Below are 22,209 nucleotides of genomic sequence, written 5' to 3' on the forward strand. Positions count from 1 at the left end.
TGATCCATCCTGCTGGGACAATTTTCTTCCGTTGGTGTAATTTTGAATCTTGAACTTATTGGTTTAAAAAAGCAAAAAAAAAAAAGGGAAGCCCACAAACTTGGTAGGAAACGGGTAGAACCCGTCCGGATTTTTTTTGGTTTTTCTTTTTTTGCTTTTGGGAAAAAGCGAAAAGCTGGAACGTTTCGTTTTTAGGTTCTTGGCCTCACTGGTGTACTATCACTCGTGTTCTCTCCGCCCTCCGGTCGCCACATACGGTGGCAACTTTCGTCGAGCATCTCCTGGCTCTGCGTGGAGTGAAGTCTCCGCTCTTATTGGCATCTAACGTTCCAGCTTCTGGTGGGAGCAGGTTTTTTGAGCAGCATTAATAGGCAATTTCGTCCTCCCCCTAGGGTTTTAAGCTGCTTCGGCTTTCACTGAAACAGGTAGGATCATGTAGACTATTTTTCTAGGTCTTGAGGTGTTGATGATTTTCCTTACTGATTGAAAATAATTTACTGCTTTTGTTTTTTGTTTTATTAAAATATGAAACGTTTTGTATTTCCCGGGATGAACCTTCGGTTTTTTGGGGGGGCTGGTACGTGATACAGATTTAAGTGGAAGGGGCGGATTTTTATGCGTTGTTTTCTATAGTTTCCGGAGAATGTCGGAAAGTTAGAAAAGGGTGAAGTGGTGACTGATTGTGCGTACTGAAATTAGTTTGGTTTGAGGGAATTCCAAACGTTTGAAAAGAATTCCACATCGAGCTTGCTTGTCGGAACTATAACTCATTATCATTTGCTAATGGTCCATGTTAGTTTCTGATAAGTTGAAAGGAGCGTGCAGTTTGAATTTTCGGAAATCCTAGTATTAGTATTATTAAAAAGCTGCCATTGGGTGACAGAGCTTAGGATCGGAATTGTTGACAACATTCCGCTACTTTGCTTTCAATATTAGGTAGTTGTAATATAACGTCTTTCATTCCCTGACAGGCTATTAGTCCCTCCTATTGAAGTCTGGGGGATCAGATGGTCTGCTATGCTGGTGGAAAGATTATGATTTTCTAAAAATTAACTTAGTGAATTGTTTTGGGAGGAGGTGTTGAGGAAATGATAAATGAGCTTCTCATTTGATTTGTAGAGATTAAAATTTAAGGTATGCAGTTCCCAAATTTACAGTCATGTGATCTGTGGTCTAAGTGGCATAATCAGGACTCGGTTTACAGACTTCTCTCCTATGACTAGAGAAAATTTTCTTACCATTTTTTGGTAAGTCTGCTGCGCCCCTAGGAAATCAGGGGAAAGGTAAACAGCCTGTAATGCTTTTGTTTGAGAATAAGATTGCTGGCCCACCAAAAAAAAAGGAAAAAAAAAGAATGAGATTGCTGCTGCAGGAAGGCGTGCAGACTATGGATATCAAGATGATTTGAAGTTGTTTTGCATGGTTTTTCCTACACAAATGTTATTGAATTAGATAATTTGCATGTGTTGTTTGCAGAGTCGTCATCATCCTAATGGTAGCCAATAGTTTCACTTCGATAAACAGACTTTTAAAAACAAATTATGTAATGATGCTACTGTATATGCTTATTTAATTTTTTTCCCAAAAAATGAAATTATTATAAATTTTAATTTTTTATGATGTCATATGGCTTTACTGTTAATGTAACTGGTTGAACCGATTAGCTTCAGATCCAGTAGCTTTTTTAGGGACACTGTTGGTGTTGGGTTTTAGAGCATTTAAGGGTTTCTTTTTTTAAATATTTTTTATTATTGACTAATGTTGATATAAAACAGTCATGGAGAGTGCCTTTGCGAGTGCTGCTGCAATCACAGACCAAAGGCAAAAAATAGAGCAGTACAAACAAATTCTTTCTGCTGTTATTGCATCAAATGACATCATTCAGGCCAGGAGATTTATAGATCACAGTTAAGTTTCTCTCTTCTCATATAGGATGAGTTGATTGCTTGAAGTCCAACCATCTCATGTGCTTTGATTGCATGGGATTGTCTTTTTTGGAACTTGCAGTGTTGTCAGATGTTGTTCCATTAGTAGTATCACGGCAACTTTTGCAGACCTTTGCCCAAGAATTGGGAAGATTGCAGCCGGAAACACAGAAAGAGATTGCCCATTATGCCCTTGCTCAGATTCAGCCCCGTGTGGTGTCATTTGAAGAGCAGGTTAAGTTTTTTGACATTATTTCTTATTTGTAATTTTAATTTTTCTATGATAAACACTTAAATTTGCCCCTGAGGATCAGAAATATTATTTTAGTTTCTCAAAATAGTGGATAATTCTGGGAAGTATCTGATGTGGTTTGCAGTGGGACAACTTTATCATTTTGCAGTATTTTTCTTTGCTGATTATTTGTTTTTAAGAATCCTTGAGTTACTATGTAGATATTTCATGCTTCTTTATGAATCATACTTCTATGGCTTTCTGGAGAATATATTAGTTATTTTAGTTTTGAAAAAAAAAATTAGCTTTTAGAAGCAAAATTCCTGCCTTTAGAAGCGCAACTTTACAGGAATTTTGCATGGTTGTATAGACTGCAGTGAGATGGTGGTAATTGATAGATTAGGGTTAAGGTGTTTGGGGGGGGAGGGGGGAGCGGTTTTATCTTTTGCTAACTCTTGTATTTCGTTCATTTTAAATTCTATCCTTCTACACTGATTGTTATGGTTCTTCAATATAGGTTTTAATTATTAGAGAGAAACTTGCAGAGTTATATGAATCTGAGCAGGAGTGGTCAAAAGCAGCTCAGATGCTCAGTGGCATTGATCTTGATTCTGGAATGAGGTCTAGCATAACTTTTAACCTTTACTCTATTTGCATGTATTATAATTCAGCACATGCAGTGTTATTCTCACTAAGTTTGTATTTGTCTGATTTTTGCCAGGCTGATTGATGATACATTCAGGTTGTCTAAGTGTGTCCAAATTGCTCGTTTATATCTTGAGGTATAGATATTACTGTAACTGTAATTTATGACGTGTGGCATCGCTATTTCTTATTCTTGGTGCATCTGTGATAATCCATTGGCATAACTTCTTCTGTGCGGCTGAGATATAGGCTAACATCACATCAAGAGGGAGGCCAAGTGATAAAAAGGAATCGTTATTGAGATTCATTTGATCTATTAGTGTTTCAAATCCTTGTTTTAACAATTTTTTTATCTCATGTTTTTTTAGAGGAGTTAGGAAAAGGAAACGAAGATTAACTTCCATCATGCTATTGAGACTGATTATCAATGGTGTAATTTTTAATGTTTGAAGCATACCAGGAGTTCTTCCCCTTAAAATAATGGTTGTCATTATGCCATATTTGTTTTCATGCCAAAATTATTTTTAGAAAAAAAAAAAAGAACGATTCTTCTAAATTGCAGGACAACTGATTTTTTCTTCTTTTTTTTTCGTTTTTTTTGGGGGTTATTTGCAGGATGACGATGCTGTTAATGCTGAAGCTTTTATTAATAAAGCATCATTCTTGGTTAGCAATAGTCAGCAAGAAGTACTGAATTTACAGTACAAGGTCTGAACATTCATTGGCACCGAATGGTAAATTAGTTAAGGAAGCTAATGAATTTATGCTTTAGCTTTTGCTGATCTGTTTTTCCTTCTGCTTTCCCCATTCGTTTCCAGGTTTGTTATGCGAGGATTTTAGATTTAAAGAGGAAGTTCTTGGAAGCAGCCTTACGATATTATGATATATCTCAAATTGAAAAGCGGCAAATAGGAGATGAGTATGTATTTTGCATATTATTTGTTTATTGTTCCTTCCTTTAGCTCTTGGCAGTCACGCACGCACATATATAATCAAATCTTGAACAGGCCTCAACATTCATAAGCTATGAATATTGTGACTTGTTTATTTGATTCTGGGTAATATATAAAGGGAAAATGTGTTTGAACAAGAAGGTGCATGCATATTCCTTGAATTCATTTTGTTTCAAATGTTTCTCGAGTGATCCCTTGTTAGGTACCTTCTCGGACTGGGAGTATGTCCTTTGGGAAGGCTTTTTTTTTTTTTTTTTTTGGGGGGGGGGGGATGCTTGCAGATCCTGAGTTTAATCATTTTTAATATAAGTCAATAAGATATCATGAAAATAAGTGGTGAAGTTGCAGGCTGTTTCATAATGCTCAATAGAATGGTCATTACTTGTGTTCTTATTTCTTTAAAGAGTTCGGGAACCCTGTATGCTGTCAACAGCATGACTGAAAATGTCTTACTGCTGTTTTGAATAATCTTATTTATTTTTCCTGTCTCTAGTTATTAGAATTCCTCTTTTGCTTTTTTGGCTTCTGATGATAGCAAGTCTTCCTTATGAAATGGTTAGATATTTCTTTTTGGGGTCATGATGCATCTTAATAGGTCATAAGTTTGGTTTCTGCTTGGTCCAAGCAGTATACTGACCCATTGGAAGCAATATCTGCATCTTAACTACCATTGGTAGCCAAAAAAGGAAGGGGGGGATATAAAAGAATATATAACACTCAGGGCCTAATTACGGAAAGGTTGTGGGTGCCTTGGATATGTGAATGGTCTTGTGTTATCTGGTATAGGCACCTGGAGACAGGAACAAAACTACAAGCTTAATATCGTTTGCATTTTCATGCTTCCTAATCATAGTTGATATTCTATGGGTTGTCATTTCAATAAAAATGTGCTCACATTCTGTTACAGGGTGATAGATGAAGATGCACTTGAACAAGCTTTATCTGCTGCTGTTACATGTACAATTTTGGCAGCTGCAGGACCTCAACGTTCTCGTGTGCTTGCTACATTATACAAGGTAAAAGCTTCAGTTATGAAACATAGAAGATAAGTGTCATTTTTGTGGTTGTAATTCTGTTATCATGCTAATATTTTGGTGGTTTTATTAGGATGAACGTTGCTCAAAACTGAGAGTTTATCCAATACTGCAAAAGGTCTCTCTCTCACACACACACACTGCCCCCTCTCTCCTTCTTTCTCACCCTCTCCCATTTTTTTCAATTTACAAGATTTCTGTGCTTAAAATATCAGGTATACTTGGAAAGAATTCTTAGAAAGCCCGAAATTGATGCATTTGCAGAAGAATTGAAAGCACACCAGGTTATATTGGCATACTCTATATTTTGTCTTGTTTGAGGACATGCACTGTATTTCTGAGGATTTTCTTGCCCTTCAGAAAGCCGTTCTTCCAGACAATTTTACTGTGCTGGACCGTGCAATGATTGAGCATAATCTACTGAGTGCAAGCAAACTTTACACAAATATTAGGTTTGAGAAACCATATATCCAGTTGATTGCTTCCCTATGCCCATTTTATTTTAATATTAATTCTAGATGATATGCCTTCTAACCTGGTTTGCGTTTCCATTGTAGCTTTGATGAGTTAGGAACATTGTTGGGAATTCCACCACACAAGGTAAAGCATTTCGCCTCAGTGTTTTGTAAATGAGCAATTAACAGGGTGTTTCATAGAAGACAGTTGTCGTTTTCGTTACAACTCCTTGTTTATAACTTATATTGCATCTATTGTCAAATTTTTACTGTTGAACAAGATGGTGAAATAAGGCCACCAAATGAAGGCTTCTGCTTGATGATGATGATGTTATGTACTTTTTTTTTATTTTAATTTAAGAATGATGTGTAAATTTAGTGAAAGATAACCAGAGAGCACATCAGGTTATTTCTTTTGATTTTCTCTTCGAATTATTTGAGTGCAGGCTGAGAAGATAGCGTCAAGAATGATTTATGAGGATCGGATGAGGGGATCTATTGATCAGGTACAACTAACCATTGTTATCTCTTTTTTTCTTGTAAATAAATTCTGGATTGAGGAGAAGTTATTGTAAGTAGAAGAATGAAAGAAACAAGAGCAGTGGAAAGGTAACCTGAGTTACCAAAGTCAAAGTAGCAGGTGTTGCTCATCAATTCAATTCGGCGATCTCTTTGTCGATGTCCAACAATGAAGCCCAAATAGCATTTCACTGAGAAGCATAAGGAGGCTATAAGAACATCTAATCGCACAGATGTGGCAGCACTACAAATTACCCTTGAAAATGACAGTTTTCATCACTGTCAATGAGTATAAAGCACAAATAACATTGCCTACATCAAGGAGTGCCGAGAGCCTTTGACGTGGCATGAGTTATGGCTCCGTTTTAGGAAATCCAGCATTCAGCAAAAATATTTTAGAGCACAAGAATGATTTAGCAGTTGAGCAGCAAAGTACAAATTGGTTTAAAATTATGATCCGAAGAAATAGAAAAATAATAAGGAAAATCTTGGAATGGGTTCTTGTGGTAAATGAGAAGGGGGCTTGTGACGGTGTTTGGGGAAGTTAGTGGGGGCTCAAGACAATGGGAAATACTGTAGAACCTCGGGTCTTATATTTTGCTGCAAAAGATCAAAATTAAGATGCATGCTGGGGTGCACTCTTGCCTATCGTTTGGGCGGAAGTTACCTACCTGTGCTGGATTCACCCATTTCTATCAAGTTTTCATTGTTTTTAGGCCATAATATTGGATTTTTTGGTGCACCTTTTAAAATTTCTTAAGAGAGCGGTTGGTTGAGCCAATATAGAAATAATACCTTTACGTTGAACAAATGAGATATATAAATATTTGTTATATCTCTGTATTCATTATTATTAGTAACTAGTAATTTTATTTTTTTAATCCACAAGCACGAAAGACTGGTATTATTTCAAAAATCAATTATTTTCATTCTCTTCATTATATTCTATTTTGGGTACTGAACGGCTCCTTTTGTTATTGTCTTTAAAATATCCGTTACCATCTGAATGGCTCATTTCAGGTTGAAGCTGTTATACATTTTGATGATGATACTGAAGAGTTACAAAGATGGGACCAGCAGGTAATTTTCTGGATTAAAAATCTGATATTGCATCCTCATGTTTGTGCAGCTGCATAAAATTTATAGGGTTTGAATATGGAGTTCTCTGTAGTGACAATTGTTTGTTGATTCGCCTATTCATTTAATCCTGTTGAATAATGTTTCCCAAAATAATAAGGAATCAAGTTGGAACTCTAGTAATTTCTATGTGGCCAATTCACGGGTGAAGAGGCAAACTTCTGATTGTATTTCTCCACAATTAACAGTCAATTCTGAATAAAAATGGACACGACCACGGATAATATGGAGTCTATCTCTTTAAGATATAAATTGAGAGAATCTATCTCCAAAATCCGCTTCTCCATAGCCTCAGTCTCATCTTTCAGCTATGCGATTTTTGTCCTTGCAGATTGTAGGCCTATGTCAATCGCTTAATGATGTTTTGGATAGCATGGCCAAGAAGGGCTTTCCAGTACCTGTTTGAAGGGATCATAGATATTTTCTTGTTTATTCATTCTTCCAAAAGCCTCTGATTTTTTGTTTTCCAGAATATTTTTTTGATGTGAAAATGACTATATCAATCTGTGATAACATTAATTTTCTCATATATTAGATAGCTGATTTAGTATCAACCGAGTTTGCCGAGGCTATATTTAGTTTACTGCATTGTTTAATGAGTTTGGAAATATCTGCGGCATTATCATCGTTCTCCTTGGTCTTTTCATTATGTTTTTGGGTTTATTCCAAGTTGGGGTATTATAATTATTGATAAAATAATACAATGTTTTGGGCATTTTGTTAACTTCATTGCTTTATTTTTATTTTTTTGGGTGAAATGTCGCTTAATTATTTGTTGCTTAGACCAAAGATGGGAAGAACTTAACGAGAATCTGTCAGATAAGTTAAAAACAACAAAGACGCGGGACATATCTGTGATGACTAGGGGTGTTCAATTTGTCTCATTCTAATTCCGATGAGTTCGGGACGGAGCGGGACACTAACCGGGAAGGAAGATGGGGGACGGGGTCGTCCCGTCCTATCTCGGGGTTTTTTTAAAAAAAATTATTTATTAGTAATTATTATTAAATTATTCAATTTATTTATTAATAATAATTCTTATTTTTTATAATGATTTGTAGCTCTTAAGTTGTATTATCTCAATAAAATCATAAAGTTATTATATAGTGTTTTTTTATGGTTTGGTATTTTTTTTCACTTTTTTATGCTATATAATTGAACTTTCTACATAATAATTTTTTTTATAATGTTTTTATTTTTAGAAACCCAATAAAAAATAAGTATTATAACATAAAAAAATTTTATATAAAAAATTATAGTATTTTTTTTTTTAAAAAAAAAAGGGAAGCGGGACGTTCCGGTCCTGTTCTGGTTTCATCCTGGTCCTGACGAGATCGAGACAGAACCCAGTTGGGACGGGATACAGGACAAAATTCCTATCTCGTCTCTGTTCACCAAGATGGGAGCAGGACAAGTCCCGTCCTGTGAACACCCCTATAACACTCCTATTATTGATGATTATTAAAACTTTCAATTTCATCACTAGCACTATGTTTGGCTGAATTGAGGGTGGGGAAAGGATTTTAAGGAAAAAGATCAACTTTGAAAAGTAGATATTAGACTTACAGAATTTACCTAGGTTTTTCTCTACTCAAAATTGTTAAAGTCCATTCCTGAAACTATTGAATGTATCTTTTTGACTACGCTCCAAGAAAATTAAATATAGAAAGCCATCGGTAAACTCGTATATAACTATCAAACTAACATGTTTACAAGTTAGATTTAACAATTTATATTTGCAAGTCAAATTGCATCATTTATAAGTTAAACTTGTAAAAAAATTGAATTTTTTCAGATTTTTCTGTATTTAATTTTTTTGCGTGAGACTTTTAGATCATTTTTCTTTTAAAATATTAATTTCAATTAAGTTAAATAAGTGAATCTAAATTTAAAAACAAATTAAAGATTAGTGAGAATAACAAGTGAAAAAACCACATAATTTGATCGGAAAATAGTGCAATTGAGAATATTCTTATTAGCTATTGTTCTCTCTTGCTTGCTCATTTATCTTGCTCAGACGATGGTGTTTTTCTTCTTTCTATATGCTGAGGCCATCTCTGATTTTGTTGCCATTTTCATTTCTCTTATTCCTGTTTGAACTGAGTCTTTTAAAGGAGTGGATTAATAGATTATAATTTGGTAGGGGTCATTTTGATTTTGCTAAAGTAATGGACGGACACAAGATCCATGCTTCCAAATTACAATCCTTGATACAGGTTTCCAAGAATTCCATAGCTCCCTTTTATTTTATTTTCAGTATGGAGGGGATTTAAATTGTAAGCTTTTACGGGGTTCACGGATGTGACAAGGCTATTCACTATTCTAATTTCATAGAAGCCAAATGTCTCTCTGTTTACTCTCTATACTCACTTTTCAGCTTGCGCTTGCTGCTTCAATATTACAATGTGGAGATAGCTTATGGTATCGATAAACGGATTAGAATTTTCATGATACGATGACAACAGTCATTTAAATTGCTATGGTTTACGTGTTCAAGTTTTCGCCAGAATTGGGTCTCAAATTTATCAATCTTAATATTTTTCAACCGCTTGATGATTTAGACCTGAAATTGTCACTTGCTTTTTGAACAAGTAGGAGGAATGTGTCTTTCTTGTATAGATTTTGGACATGTTTCAATGACTTTCTACGTCATGGTTTTTGTTTTTTTGTTTTGGTTTTTTGGTTTTTTTGTTTTTGTTGCATGTCCCATAGTCTAGATGCACGTCTCAAATTTCCGTGGATTCTTCTATAAGAAAACCAGCCAAAAGATTCGATGATGTTAATGAGGGGCCACTATGATGAGGGTGATACTGTTGTGATGGCAAAAATTGGACAACCACCTATAATTACTTTTTTTTTAATGGCTAAATATGGGTATCCTCCTATTAAAAGTAAGTATGTTCAAGGCACTGTCAGAACTAAATATGGATACTTTTCTCAGTAAAAATTCAAATCTTGATTCATCATATTGTAAAAACTAACTCCTGCTAAATTTAACTCTTATTGGTCTCATAATTAGTTTTTATGTCATTGGTTTTTGTTTTTCTTATATCCTAGAATCTTAGATTCCACGCTAACATCATGATCCATTATCCAGTATAACTCTGGTGGAATTTTTGAGCATTGCAAACGCTGCTCTCTCAAAGAAACTCCCAGAGTCAAATATCCCATTTCTTTCAAAACCAATTTGATTGAATAGACGCCTGTCTCCTCTTTCAAAAAGTAAAGTTAGTGACATAAGCTTTTCCATCTTGTTAGTCGTTTATTCCATTACGTGGCGCCATGGCATGAGGACTTTTCATTGGAAGCACCTCTTATGTTATATTGATCGAGCTTCACCTGTGTTTACGGCTCGACGTTTTCATTAAGAATGGGTCCTGTAATCATTAGCTCTAGGCTTTTATATTCCATACTAGTGAACTTCATTATAAGTCTCCATCTAACGCATATTGATGTTGAATATGTACTGCTAGCAAATACGTCACCGTCTTGATGTACTTATCCATTTTTCAATATAATTGATCATTTTATCAGCACAAAAAAAAAATCAGAAAACAAATTTAATTTAAAAAAAAAACACGAAATGGCTCAAAATTTCATAACCGAGGCATAGCTGAGATAATGCCCCAATATCTAGAGCACGTCACATATCTCATTCTTAATTTAATACCACATATATCCAGTCCATGAACAAACAGACTAGTAACCTATCTATATTGGCGGTGTATGATAACAAAGATTCACATTCAAGTCACAAGGTTAAAATAATTCATCAAGAATTGAATTGCTGGGGCCAATAACAGAATTTGTGAGGTCAAAAATTCACTGGACATTTTGGGGAAATCAAAGTGCCAGCACCTAAAGAATAACAGTTGTTACATTCATTGCTGGGCACCTGACGAGCACAAATATCGCAGCATGTATTCATTGGAGGAACATGTATCAGCTAGGTCTTGATACAGTCTAGTTATTGCTTTTTGCAGAGATTTTAACGATGGAAGCAGATTTCTACAGTTCTGTTGTATATGATTCCCATGAGCCTTGCAGAGCTCCTGCCAAACCAGAAAAATTCAATATTTAAAATCATTCGGAGGAGAAAAAGAAACAGCAGCATGTGCGTTAATGCAGGAAGTTGGCTGTTGGATAAAATTAGATCTATAGACTCATTGTTAATAACAGCTACGTAAAAAGTTTAAGGAAACAGCAATTATGCCCAAAGATTAAAGTTACGATCAAATTTTGAAGACCATTATAAACCATATTTTGCACGGAGCCTTTTTTTTGGGGGGGGGGGGGAACACAAGGAGTACATCTTGAAGAGACCACAGTTTAGAAAATGATACATGCCTTTCAAATAGAGTAGTATGATTCTATGATGATTCAAGCATAAAAAAATATGAGGACTTGTAAATGTAACGTGACTTGCAATAGGTTTTATATGGTATATTAATTTTTTCTTTTTTCCTTTTTTTTTTTTTTGGGGGTTGAAAACCCTATTGGATCTATATTCCAAATGTTTATATATAATGTAAAATATCAATAAATATATAAAAAGCCACACTATTTTATAGGCAATGAACAATGTGACCTACAATCCAGCAGTTACCAAAGTTACTTATTAGTGCAAGTCTCTCGTGTTGCAAGTAGTCTAAAGAATAAGTTGTACTTAGTGGGGCTTATTTTGTAGTTTCTATATAAAAATATAATTTAGCTTTACTAAAACCAGATAGAAGATTTCTCACAAGTAAAAACCTTACATCATGTCTCTAAAATTTGATGGTAACTAATCTGTAGGGTAATTACAATATTGAATAATTTCTTTTTACCATGTTTGGGTCCTTGAATATAAGCAGATAAATACCTGACACCATCTGAGTATAAACTCCAAATGTGGGCAGTTTTCTAGAAGATCTGCAAGTGCATCAATTAATCTCTTCAGATACGTACGAGGGATTGATGAAGCAACTGCTGGAATATCGGCCGGACTAACAGCATAAATACATTTTTAATGATAGAGTCCTCATTTAACCGAAGGCTAAGAATCAAAGCTCTAGTATGTTGATTTTCCATTAGAGCACAATCGACAGCCTGTAAATAAGTGTGAGCTGAAGTTACTAATGAACATCAAACGAGGAACTGTTGCAGCAGGTAAGATTACTACTCCCCGCAATCCCTTATTATAAGAAACAATCACAAAGCTCAAAATGTTGGTTAAATTTAATTAAACGCAATAAATGTGTAAAATACATAGATATATATTTTTCTAATTATACCCGTGTTTGTAAAGAGAATACATGAGAGATAATGAGTGAAACTCTATTGCAAAGAGATAATAACTGGCATATATTTAATAGGAGTAAAAGTGGAAAGATCAGTTTAAAGTTTTACACAAAAAGGATTTGTTTCTCATATTTAGTGACACCACTATGAGAAAGATTGTTTTTTATAAAAAAAAAAGGCAGAGGAAGCAGTTTCAGCAAGATCAAACAATATAGTAAGTTCCAATTTCCTTTTCTGGTAGAAATATCCTTTTTGTTTATTATAGTAAAACTACTTTTTTCAAGAACAACAAAACTGCTTCTATAAAAACATTAAACAAACTTTTACTGGGACCATGTTGGTTTCGCATGTGTCAGTATGTCAGTTTCATGTTTGTATAAGAAGTGGTTGATCTGTACTCAAATGAGGATGTGTTGTCAGTTCAAAATATTTTCTGAAGTAATTTTGTACAGAAAATATTATCCACTCCAATCTCATTTCTGTAAAATAAGCAAGCGCATTACTCCTCTAGTCCTATTTATAGGACAGAGAGAAAAGACATTTTTTTAGTCATATTTATAGGGTATTGAGAAATTTTTTGCATAGATGTATAATTTTACCCTTCATTTATTATTATGTTGACTTTGTTTACATCAAATATAATGTATATTAAAGTTGAAAAATGTTGAGTTTTAAATGAGTTAATGAAGCTTAAGGTTTTCTTTGATCTGTGTAGAACATGTTGGAAATAACTTATAAATAGGACCAGAGAAGCAAGTATCTACACTTGGTATGATGGGAAAAATTGTAAAGTTTGAAGTATTACCTCTGGTGTAACATCTATGTCAAGGTCAGTTGGATCGAAGATGAAAGATTCATCAACTGAGTAAACTAGAACTCCCTCAGTAGTTGCAGCTGCAAAAGTCCGACCTGTAGGCGCAATTTTTAGGCATTTTGTTCGAGCAACAGGCCTTCCACGATTAGGCAAGGAACCTGGTAAATCATCCATTTTTCCACGAGTTTGTACATCAACACCTTCTTCGACATCACTGTTATCATCATCAATCAAATCCAGTGGGCCATATTCTGTCATATTCTTTGAGTTTAACTTATCAAGGACTCCGTCTAATGAGAGATTGAGAGTTATCTGAAATCGCCTGAGTAGTACCTGAGCAGAAGAGATTCCCATTAATGAACAGAACTGTTCAGCAGACAAAACGCATAGACAAAGACTAAGTTGTTAAAATTAAACCAACATCTGCAATCAACAGCCCATAGCTAATAATACAGTCAGACAAACAGAAAAAGTGCTAAACAAGAGATGCAGACAACAAAATCACGTTCTTAGACAACATGCAGAGAGCCAGGATAGTATAGAAAAAGTATATAGAATCTCCCGACAGGAAATAATTTGAAAATCAAGAGAAAAAAGTTGACTCATTGTAACAGTTGTGTCCTATTGATTAAAAAAACCACTAATGGCTTTAATTTTTTTTTTTTGAAAGGAAAAAAAAACTGCTTCTGAAGTAATTCTGAACTCCCCTCTCCCCGTTTACTTTGTGTTTGTTTAAATTCTGAGTATTTCACTCCATATTATTATTTCATAACAGATCATTACAATATATAGGGTCCGGACGGTGATAATAATCCGGTTAGAATCATTCAGCAATAACTACAATTAATGACAGCATACAATCAGGGATATTATTCTCATGCATAATGATAGGAGAGAATCATGGGCTTTCTAACACTCCCCCTCAAGCTGGAGAGTAGATGTCAACCATCCCCAGCTTGCTTCGAAGCCCTTCAAACTTGACTCTGGCTAAAGGTTTGGTCATGATGTCAGCAATCTGATCAATCGAACGCACATAGCTTAAGTTGATGATACCACCTTCTACCTTTTCTTTGATAAAATGCCGATCAATATCGACATGTTTTGTTCGGTCATGATACACTGGATTCTTTGTCATTTCAATACTGGCTTGGTTGTCACACCAGAGGTTCACTGGCCCTTCATAGGGAATTCTCAATTCCTTCAGGAGTCTAATCACCCACATTCCTTCACACACCCCTAGAGCTACAGCTCTTAGTTCAGCTTCAGCACTGCTTCTTGAGACTACGGTCTGTTTCTTGCTTCGCCAAGTCACAAGGTTTCCCCAAACATAGGTGCAGTAACCTGTGACAGATCTCCTGTTATCTACAGCTCTCCCATGGTCTGCATCAGTATAGACTTCTATGTTTCTTGTATTCCCCCTTTTAAAGAATATTCCCCTTCCAGGATTGAGTTTGAGGTAGGAAAGGATTCTGTACACAGCCTCCATATGTTCTTCCTGAGGTTGGTGCATAAATTGGCTTACCACCCCAACTGCATAACTAATGTCAGGTCGTGTATGGGTCAAGTAGATCAGTTTACCCACAAGTTTTCTGTATCTTTCTGAGTTAACTGGTACCCCTTCTGGTTTAACCTCCAGATTGCATGACTCTTCCATAGGTGTTCCATTCGGCTTAGCCCCAAGTATCCCTGTTTCATGGAGTAAATCAAGTGTGTATTTCCGTTGTGACACACTTATACCCTTTTTGGACCTAGCAACCTCCATTCCGAGAAAGTACCTCATTTGACCTAGGTCCTTCACTTGGAATTCTCTAGCCAGGGCTTTCTTGAGTTGAGATCGAAGCTTCATCATCACCAGTTATGACTATATCATCCACATACACAATTAGGATCGTTACCTTTCCATCATTGTGTTTGACAAAAAGAGTGTGATCAGCTTGTCCTTGGTTGTAACCAAACCTTTTGATTGCTTTGGCAAACCTGTCAAACCATGCCCGTGGAGACTGTTTCAGGCCATATAATGACTTCTTCAGTTTGCAAACTGAATTAGGTGGAGCTATTACTCCATCTGGAACTTCCATGTATACTTCCTCCTCTAAGTCTCCATTTAGGAAAGCATTCTTTACATCCAGTTGATGTAGGGACCAGTCAAGATTAGCAGCTAGGGATAAGAGTACTTGGATGGTATTGAACTTTGCCACGGGAGCAAACGTTTTTGATAATCAATCCCATAAGTTTGAGTGTACCCTTTTGCAACTAATCTCCCTTTGTACTTGTTGATGCTTCCGTCAGGGTTGAATTTCGGTGTGAAGATCCACCTGCAACCTACTGCTTTCTTGTCCTTAGGAAGTGTGGTTATATCCCACGTTTTATTCTCCTTCAGGGCTTTCAACTCTTCATATGCTGCATGTTTCTAGTTAGGATCTTTCATGGCCTGTTGAAATGTTTCTGGAATTTTCACCTGTGAGCTATTCACCACAAAGGTTTGCATTCTAGCAGATAGATTGCCATAAGAGACAAATCGTTGTATAGGATGCTGAGTACAAGACCTTACCCCCTTTCTAAGTGCAATAGGCCATCCTAGTTCTTCAGGATCCAACTCCGGATTGGAATCATGTTGCTGCCTTGGAATGGAAGGAACCCCACTACTACTGTCTTGTTCACTTGAGTGAGATCTTGAGTGCTCTGTCACCCCTGCATCAATTTCAGCATTCGTTTCCATTGTGTGAGTATTGTTTGTGGGGGTTTTGGGCTGTTCTGGTTGAGCTGTAGGTTTAGGGGTTTCCGGTTCAGGTTCAGGGATTTCTTCGTGCGGTGTATAGAGTTCTGGAGGATTAGGAGGTGCGTTGGTCTCAGGTTCAGGGGTAATTAGCCATTCTACTCCACAATTCTCCCCCTGAATGGGTAATTTGGGATAGTATGCATCATCTTCATAGAAAACTGTGTCTTTGGAGATTATGAGTTTTCTGGTAGAGGGACAGTAACACTTATAGCCTTTGTGGGTTGAGAATACCCAAGAAAAAGACATTTTTCGGCTCTAGCACCTAGTTTTCCCCCATCATGTTTATGGACAAAGACAACACACCCAAAGACCTTTTGTGGGATGGTATTGATGATAGGTGAGGCGGGATAGGTCTCAAGGAGTTTTTGAATAGGGGTTTGGAAGTTGAGAACTTTGGAGGCCATTCGGTTAATAAGATAGGCTGCAGTTAGTACTGCATCTCCCCAAAACAGGTTTGGAACATTTCTTTCCATCATAATGGCTCGGGTTACTTCCAAAAGGTGCCTATTTTTCCGCTCGGCAACGCCATTTTGTTGTGGGGTATAGACACACGAGGTTTGGTGATGGATTCCCTGTTGCTCAAGAAATTCCCTAAAGGCTCCACTCACATACTCTTTGGCATTGTCACTCCTCAATACTTTGATGGGAGTTTGGAATTGGGTTTTCACAAAGGAGTAAAAGTTTTTAAAAATTTGTAAGGCTTCGGATTTCTCTTTCATAAGGTAAACCCATGTAACCCGTGTATGATCATCGATGAATGTGATAAACCACCTTGTGCCTGTTCGGGTTTTGGTTCTGGCAGGTCCCCAAATATCGGTGTGGATCAATGTAAAAGGGTTAGTGGGTTTGTAAATATGCTTGGGAAAAGATGTGCGAGTTTGTTTGGCAATTTGACAAGTTTCACATTGGAAAGGAGAAGAATTTTTATTGAATAATGTTGGAAACACATGCTTCATATAATCAAAACTGGGGTGGCCTAATCTTTGATGCCACAACATTACATTTTTATTTCGAGAATTGGAGCTAACCATAGCCTTCCTTGCTCCTTTTGTCTTCATGTCCTTTCCTTCAAAGTAGTAGAGTCCATCCCATTCCTTAGCAGTCAAAATCTTCCTCCCCGAGATCGAATCCTGAAAAACACAGTTAATATCATCAAAGATCACCCGACATACTTGTCCTTTAGTCAGTTTGCTTACAGATATAAGATTGCAAGTGAGAGCAGGAACAAACAAAACATTATGAATTTCCAAATCATCAGAGAGGGCCACAGTGCCAACACCCTCAACTTTAGTATATAGTCCAGTTGCCACTTTTACTCGAGGTTCTCATGGCAATATTTGAGAGTTTTGAAGAGGGATTTATTACCAGTCATGTGGTCTGTAGCACCAGAGTCGACAATCCATGTCTCATCACTAGTGACCATTGCATTAAGAGCAATAATAGAATTACCTGACTGAATCAAGATCACGTTGGGAACCTTTTTTCATGAGTTTTGCCTTTCGAGCATCTTTCGGAGCAGTTGAAGTTCTTCTTTGGTTAAGCGATCTCCATCATCGCCTCTTTCCTCGGAGGAGGTGTGGTGGCTTTTTCCATCTCGACGCTGTTGCTGTTTCCCATGGGTTGGCTTTCCATGTAGTTTCCAGCATTCATCTCTGGTGTGGCCTTTCTTGTTACAGTGATTGCACCACTTGTTCCCTTTTCTTTCAGAGCTCTCTGATGTCTGGGGTCCCCTTGTGACTAAAGCTGAGCCATCAACTGGAGTTTGGTTACCCTGGGTGAGGTGTCTCCGACTTTCTTCGAACTTAACCATGCTGAAGACTTCAAATAGGGATGGAAGGGGCTTTAGACCCATAATTCTGCCTCTTACTTCTTCAAAAGCATCATTCAGGCCCAACAGAAAATCATATGTTCGTCCCTTTTCAACTAGTTGTCTGTAGTAATTGGCATCATCAATATTCTTCCAAGGATGTACTTCAAAGAGATCCAATTGCTGCCATATCTTTGTCAGAGTACTGTAGTACTGTGTTACATCAAGTTTCCTTGCTTCAGTTCTTTGAGTTGCCTCCTTAAGTCCAACAAAGCAGCAGCGTTGTCTAATGTAGAGTAAGTGCGCTTAGCAGCATCCCAAATCTCCTTGGCTGTGCTTGCAAGAAGGTATCCCTCACTGATTTCGAAAGTCATTGAGTTACATAGCCAAGACATCACCTGATTATTTTCAGTGAACCAGGTGTCGAAATTGGGATCATTGTATGCCGGTTGTTTTGCTTCTCCATTGATATATTTCTCCTTACGCTTCCCACGTAGATACATCAATACACTCTGGGACCATTGGAGATAGTTGCTGCCATTTAGTTTGTGAGCCACCATCATAGGTTGCTGTTCAGTGACTGTTGTCAAATCTGGCATTGGATCAGAAGTTTTAGAGGGGGCTACTGGTGGAGTACCTTGAGTATTTGAGGATGTGCCAGACATAAAAGCCATTGGAATGGTGCCTTTTGTGACAGGCATATTGCGAACAGACCCAAAAAGTGGTGGAAAGTCTGATGGATTCATCTTCTGGACGAAGTACTGTACTGGGATGGATCTGGCGACGGCGCGTGGGCTTCACGCGCGGCGGCTTGTGACGGCGCGTGGGATTCAAGCGCAAAGGCTTATGACGACGCGTGAGCTTCACGCGGTGCTCCGTTGGACACCGGCTTCTGGGGACGTGCTGATCGGAGGATTCCGGTGAGGATTGGAGGGGTGGTGTCGGTCACGTCCTTCTCTGGCCTTCAGATCTGAGGACGCCGGCGTTTCTCTCTCTCCCTCACTCTCTCTCCTCGCTCTCTCTATTTACGGTAGGGGTTCAGGACGGATCCAACCCCAACGCTCTGATACCATGTTTAAATTCTAAGTATTTCACTCCATATTATTATTTCATAACAGATCATTACAATATATAGGGTCCGGACGGTGATAATAATCCGGTTAGAATCATTCAGCAATAACTACAATTAATGACAGCATACAATCAGGGATATTATTCTCATGCATAATGATAGGAGAGAATCATGGGCTTTCTCACAGTGTTATAATAACATTATTTATTAGTTTTGCATCCAACGTAAACCAAACAAGAGATGGATTCAACAAACTTATCTGTTACAAAATGCATTGATAGGACATGTTATACCATAAAGAGGAACATCGAAATTCCAAATATCACTAAACACAGCCCATTCATACCCTTCCAAACTTATCAGCTAGGCCATACATGAGAAAACATGACATCATAATAAATTTATCCTCAAGCAGAAAACATAAACATCAGAAGATTTTAAAGATGCATAAGCTGTATAAATATTTGCAATAAGCAAGCAGTGCAAACTGTGATCCTGTACATACCCTAATCCATTTCCTTCTCTATTCATGCCATAGAACCTATCAATCAATTTTACTACTCAGATACAAATAGAGCCAAATCAAGCACCATATTTAGTTGTCATCAGAAGCCAATCAGTCAAGAGTCATTATAATATAAAAGAATATTTTTATGCTATCATGATTTTTACAGTATCCACAGATTATGTAGCCGCCCATATTTATTCCATTTTCATCACATCCTAGAAGTGAATGCTAAGAAATCACGGAGTGAAGAACACAAGAACATTGTTCAACTAAAAAAGCATGTTCTAAGGAATAAAATCTAAAATATTCAATTAAAACTATGTTGCAACTTTTAAGATGAAATTCAACATAATGGGTTATAGAACTGCAAAAAGCCAACCTGATCCGCAACATCATACATGCAGATATATCTACTGCTTCCACCAGCTAAAATGTAGTTTCCATCAGCGGAATAACATAAGGTTGAGAAGTAATTCCTAGAGGTTGAGTTAGCCCATGATCTCCGGTCAGTCATAAGTCGTCCTCCAGCAATATCTCTGCGGCCTTCTATGGTGTACATCAGCACACCATCTATTGGATCCCAAAAATGAATTTGCCCATCCATTGTGCTGCAAGCTAACTGCCTTCCATCTGGACGGTAAACTACTGTGAGGACATCATGTGTGTGAGGGAATGTTTCAACTGCTCCTTTTCCATTAAAGACATCCCACAACCGCACAGTTTTGTCCCATGATGATGATGCTAGGACTGCCTACAAAATTGAGAGGAAAAGAATTTGTTCAGCTTCTCCGTTGCATTTGTGGAAAACCACCAAATGACCAAAAATACAAACTTCAGAGCCCTCACTAAGTCTTGAAGAAAAACATTTCTGTGAGACAATATTGTCAATTAAGAAAATAAAACTATTATGCTGACGAATGGAGGGAAAGATTGTTGACTCACAGTTGTAGGAGAAAACATCAATCCATGAACAGGACCTTCATGACCACTAAGCACATCCAACAAACGGCCCGTTCTCATTGACCATACAAAAATCTGTTGAACATATCATAAAGCAAAAATATGGTGAAATAGGGGGAAAGTAGGATTGTCATAGTCCACCCAAATTTCACGAAAATCATACCTCAAAGGAATCCACCGTGCCAGCACATATCACTTCACCACTTTGATCTGCAGACAAAGAAACAAACTGTCTTGCAGAAGGACTAGTAAACGTCTTGAAATTTCTATAACGGATCAAATCCCAAGCACGAACAGTCCCATCCAGAGATGCACTGAGCAGGCAGTGGTTACTGGCCATGAAATGCAGAGCACTAACAGCATTAGTGTGCTCAGAAAATGTTACAAAGGCGAAGCCTGAGGAAACATTCCACACCTGTAATGAAGAAGCACTATACTTAACCTAGTATCAATTTTTAACCTTTAATTTCGGTCGTAAAAAAAAAATCAATTCTAAGCTTGCTGGCAAAATTGCATATTACTAAAGATGCAACCACCACACAAGGAAACTTTTTCAAATCACGATAGCATCACTAATATTAATTTACCTTCACTTTATTATCATCCGCTCCAGTAGCAAGGAGTTGTGAGTCTGGTGAATAAGCAAGACAATTCACATCAAAATAGTGACCTTGCTGCTTCAATATATAGCTCTCTGATCGCCATTCCCACACCAGCAACTGGCCCAGTTTTGCACAGCCAAAGGTCAACCAATTTCCAAGGTCATTAAACACAGCAGTTGTAATCTTCTCTCTTGATATTGACAAAAGATGAATGCATACAAAATCAGGCATCTGATATAAGCCAAACACACCATTTGAGAAACCCACAACAACCATGTCTAACTCTCTATGATAATCACATGCGGTTAGCTTTGCTGGTGCCCGCATAAAACAGTCCTTCCTCAAGAATTCCCACTTCCCTCTGCACAAGTATCCACCATCTTCAAGCATATCAGCATCCTTATCGCCATTGTTCTTTCTCTTCTTCACATTAACATCACCGTCCACCTCAATATTTCCTTCAACATCCCTTTCTGGTGTCGCAGGAGAGGGTGGCTCAGAATCGTCACTCGTAAGTGCCCAGCTAAAAATATACGAATCCCTTGTAACCGTATAAGCTTTACAAACTCTATTAGTTTTCTTTTCAAGACCAAAGAAAGCACCTACAACAGAATCCCTATGACGTAATAACTTAAAAGGCTCGTGCTTAACACCGCCACGCATCTTATTCAAGCATAACACTCTTGCAGTCAAATCCTTAGACCCAACAATCAAGTGATTCGAGTCTGGACTCCAATCCAAACAGATGATCTTATCATCGAAGCAGGCAAAAGTTCGAATCAACTCAAAAGGGAAATACTCCTTTCTAAAAGCAGGAGAGCGCCAAATCTGGACCAACTTGCCCGCTCCAACAGCAACGAGTGAACCTTCTGGGCTGAATTTAACAACATGGATGGGCTTCTTAAAGGTAATGCGATGGAGCACTACTTGCCGGCGAAGGTTGATGAAGTGACAGCGGCTCTTCTCGTCGACGGTAAGCAAGAAAGTGCCGTCCGGAGAGACGGCTATTCGGCAGATATTTGATGATGATTGGGTAGGTAGTGTTGTAGTTTGGGATTTGACGAGGTCAGTTATGGAAACTCGGTTACCGACAGGCGAAATCAGCAATGTGTTGTTGGCGATTACAGTGTTGCCGCCTCTGTAAGGAGCTCCAAGCAGGTTATGAAACCTGAAGTTCATTGCTTGGGCAGGAGGAGCTGAGAGAGGCCTCAAACCTGAAAATTTCGAGCGAAAATAGCACGACGGTTTCAGCCCAGCGGGGTTTAGGGTTTATGGACGGAAGGTCAGGGGTGTTTGGATACCTCTTAAAATCATGATTTTCTCCACAACCATGGTTACCATTCCAACACCTCATAAAATTCAATAATCCATTAAGAGAAGTTTAAGGGATAAAAGTATAATTTTACAAGTGTTTCTATAATATATAAAATAAACATGTGAAAAAATATAAAAATATATATATTAAAAAATATATATATATAAATTAA

The 22,209-nt window shown here is 37.3% G+C and overlaps 2 protein-coding genes across 2 annotated transcripts; one reads left to right on the forward strand and one right to left on the reverse strand.

Moving 5' to 3' along the window:
• Positions 1–231: 231 nt before the first annotated feature.
• On the forward strand, positions 232–7,496 carry LOC114713072 (COP9 signalosome complex subunit 4-like). The gene is made up of 15 exons (XM_028897654.1): positions 232–425; positions 1,776–1,907; positions 2,008–2,159; positions 2,675–2,778; positions 2,879–2,939; positions 3,418–3,510; positions 3,621–3,721; positions 4,663–4,771; positions 4,863–4,907; positions 5,005–5,073; positions 5,150–5,241; positions 5,347–5,389; positions 5,691–5,750; positions 6,784–6,843; positions 7,232–7,496. The coding sequence occupies exons 2-15, from the start codon at positions 1,778–1,780 to the stop codon at positions 7,304–7,306; spliced, it is 1,194 nt and encodes a 397-aa protein (XP_028753487.1). The 5' UTR covers positions 232–425; positions 1,776–1,777; the 3' UTR covers positions 7,307–7,496.
• Positions 7,497–10,497: 3,001 nt separating this feature from the next.
• On the reverse strand, positions 10,498–21,901 carry LOC114713074 (periodic tryptophan protein 2-like). Its single transcript, XM_028897656.1, is given in 8 exon segments — positions 10,498–10,952; positions 11,762–11,907; positions 11,910–11,988; positions 12,986–13,327; positions 19,540–19,911; positions 20,103–20,195; positions 20,284–20,535; positions 20,708–21,901. Coding segments are annotated over 8 exon segments (2,649 nt in total). The 3' UTR covers positions 10,498–10,781.
• Between the last annotated feature and the right edge of the window lie 308 nt (positions 21,902–22,209).

Source organism: Neltuma alba, unplaced genomic scaffold (assembly GCF_004799145.2).
Source record: "Neltuma alba isolate B1F8T4 unplaced genomic scaffold, ASM479914v2 tig00011415_pilon, whole genome shotgun sequence".
In the NCBI taxonomy this organism is placed as follows: Eukaryota; Viridiplantae; Streptophyta; class Magnoliopsida; order Fabales; family Fabaceae; genus Neltuma; species Neltuma alba.

Coding starts and splice junctions, on each gene's coding strand:
- LOC114713072 (XM_028897654.1), top strand. CDS start 1,778: ATGGAGAGTGCCTTTGCGAGTGCTGCTGCAATCACAGACCAAAGGCAA. Junction 3,722..4,662: donor AAGCGGCAAATAGGAGATGA/GTATGTATTTTG, acceptor ATTCTGTTACAG/GGTGATAGATGAAGATGCAC. Junction 5,242..5,346: donor AAACTTTACACAAATATTAG/GTTTGAGAAACC, acceptor TTTCCATTGTAG/CTTTGATGAGTTAGGAACAT.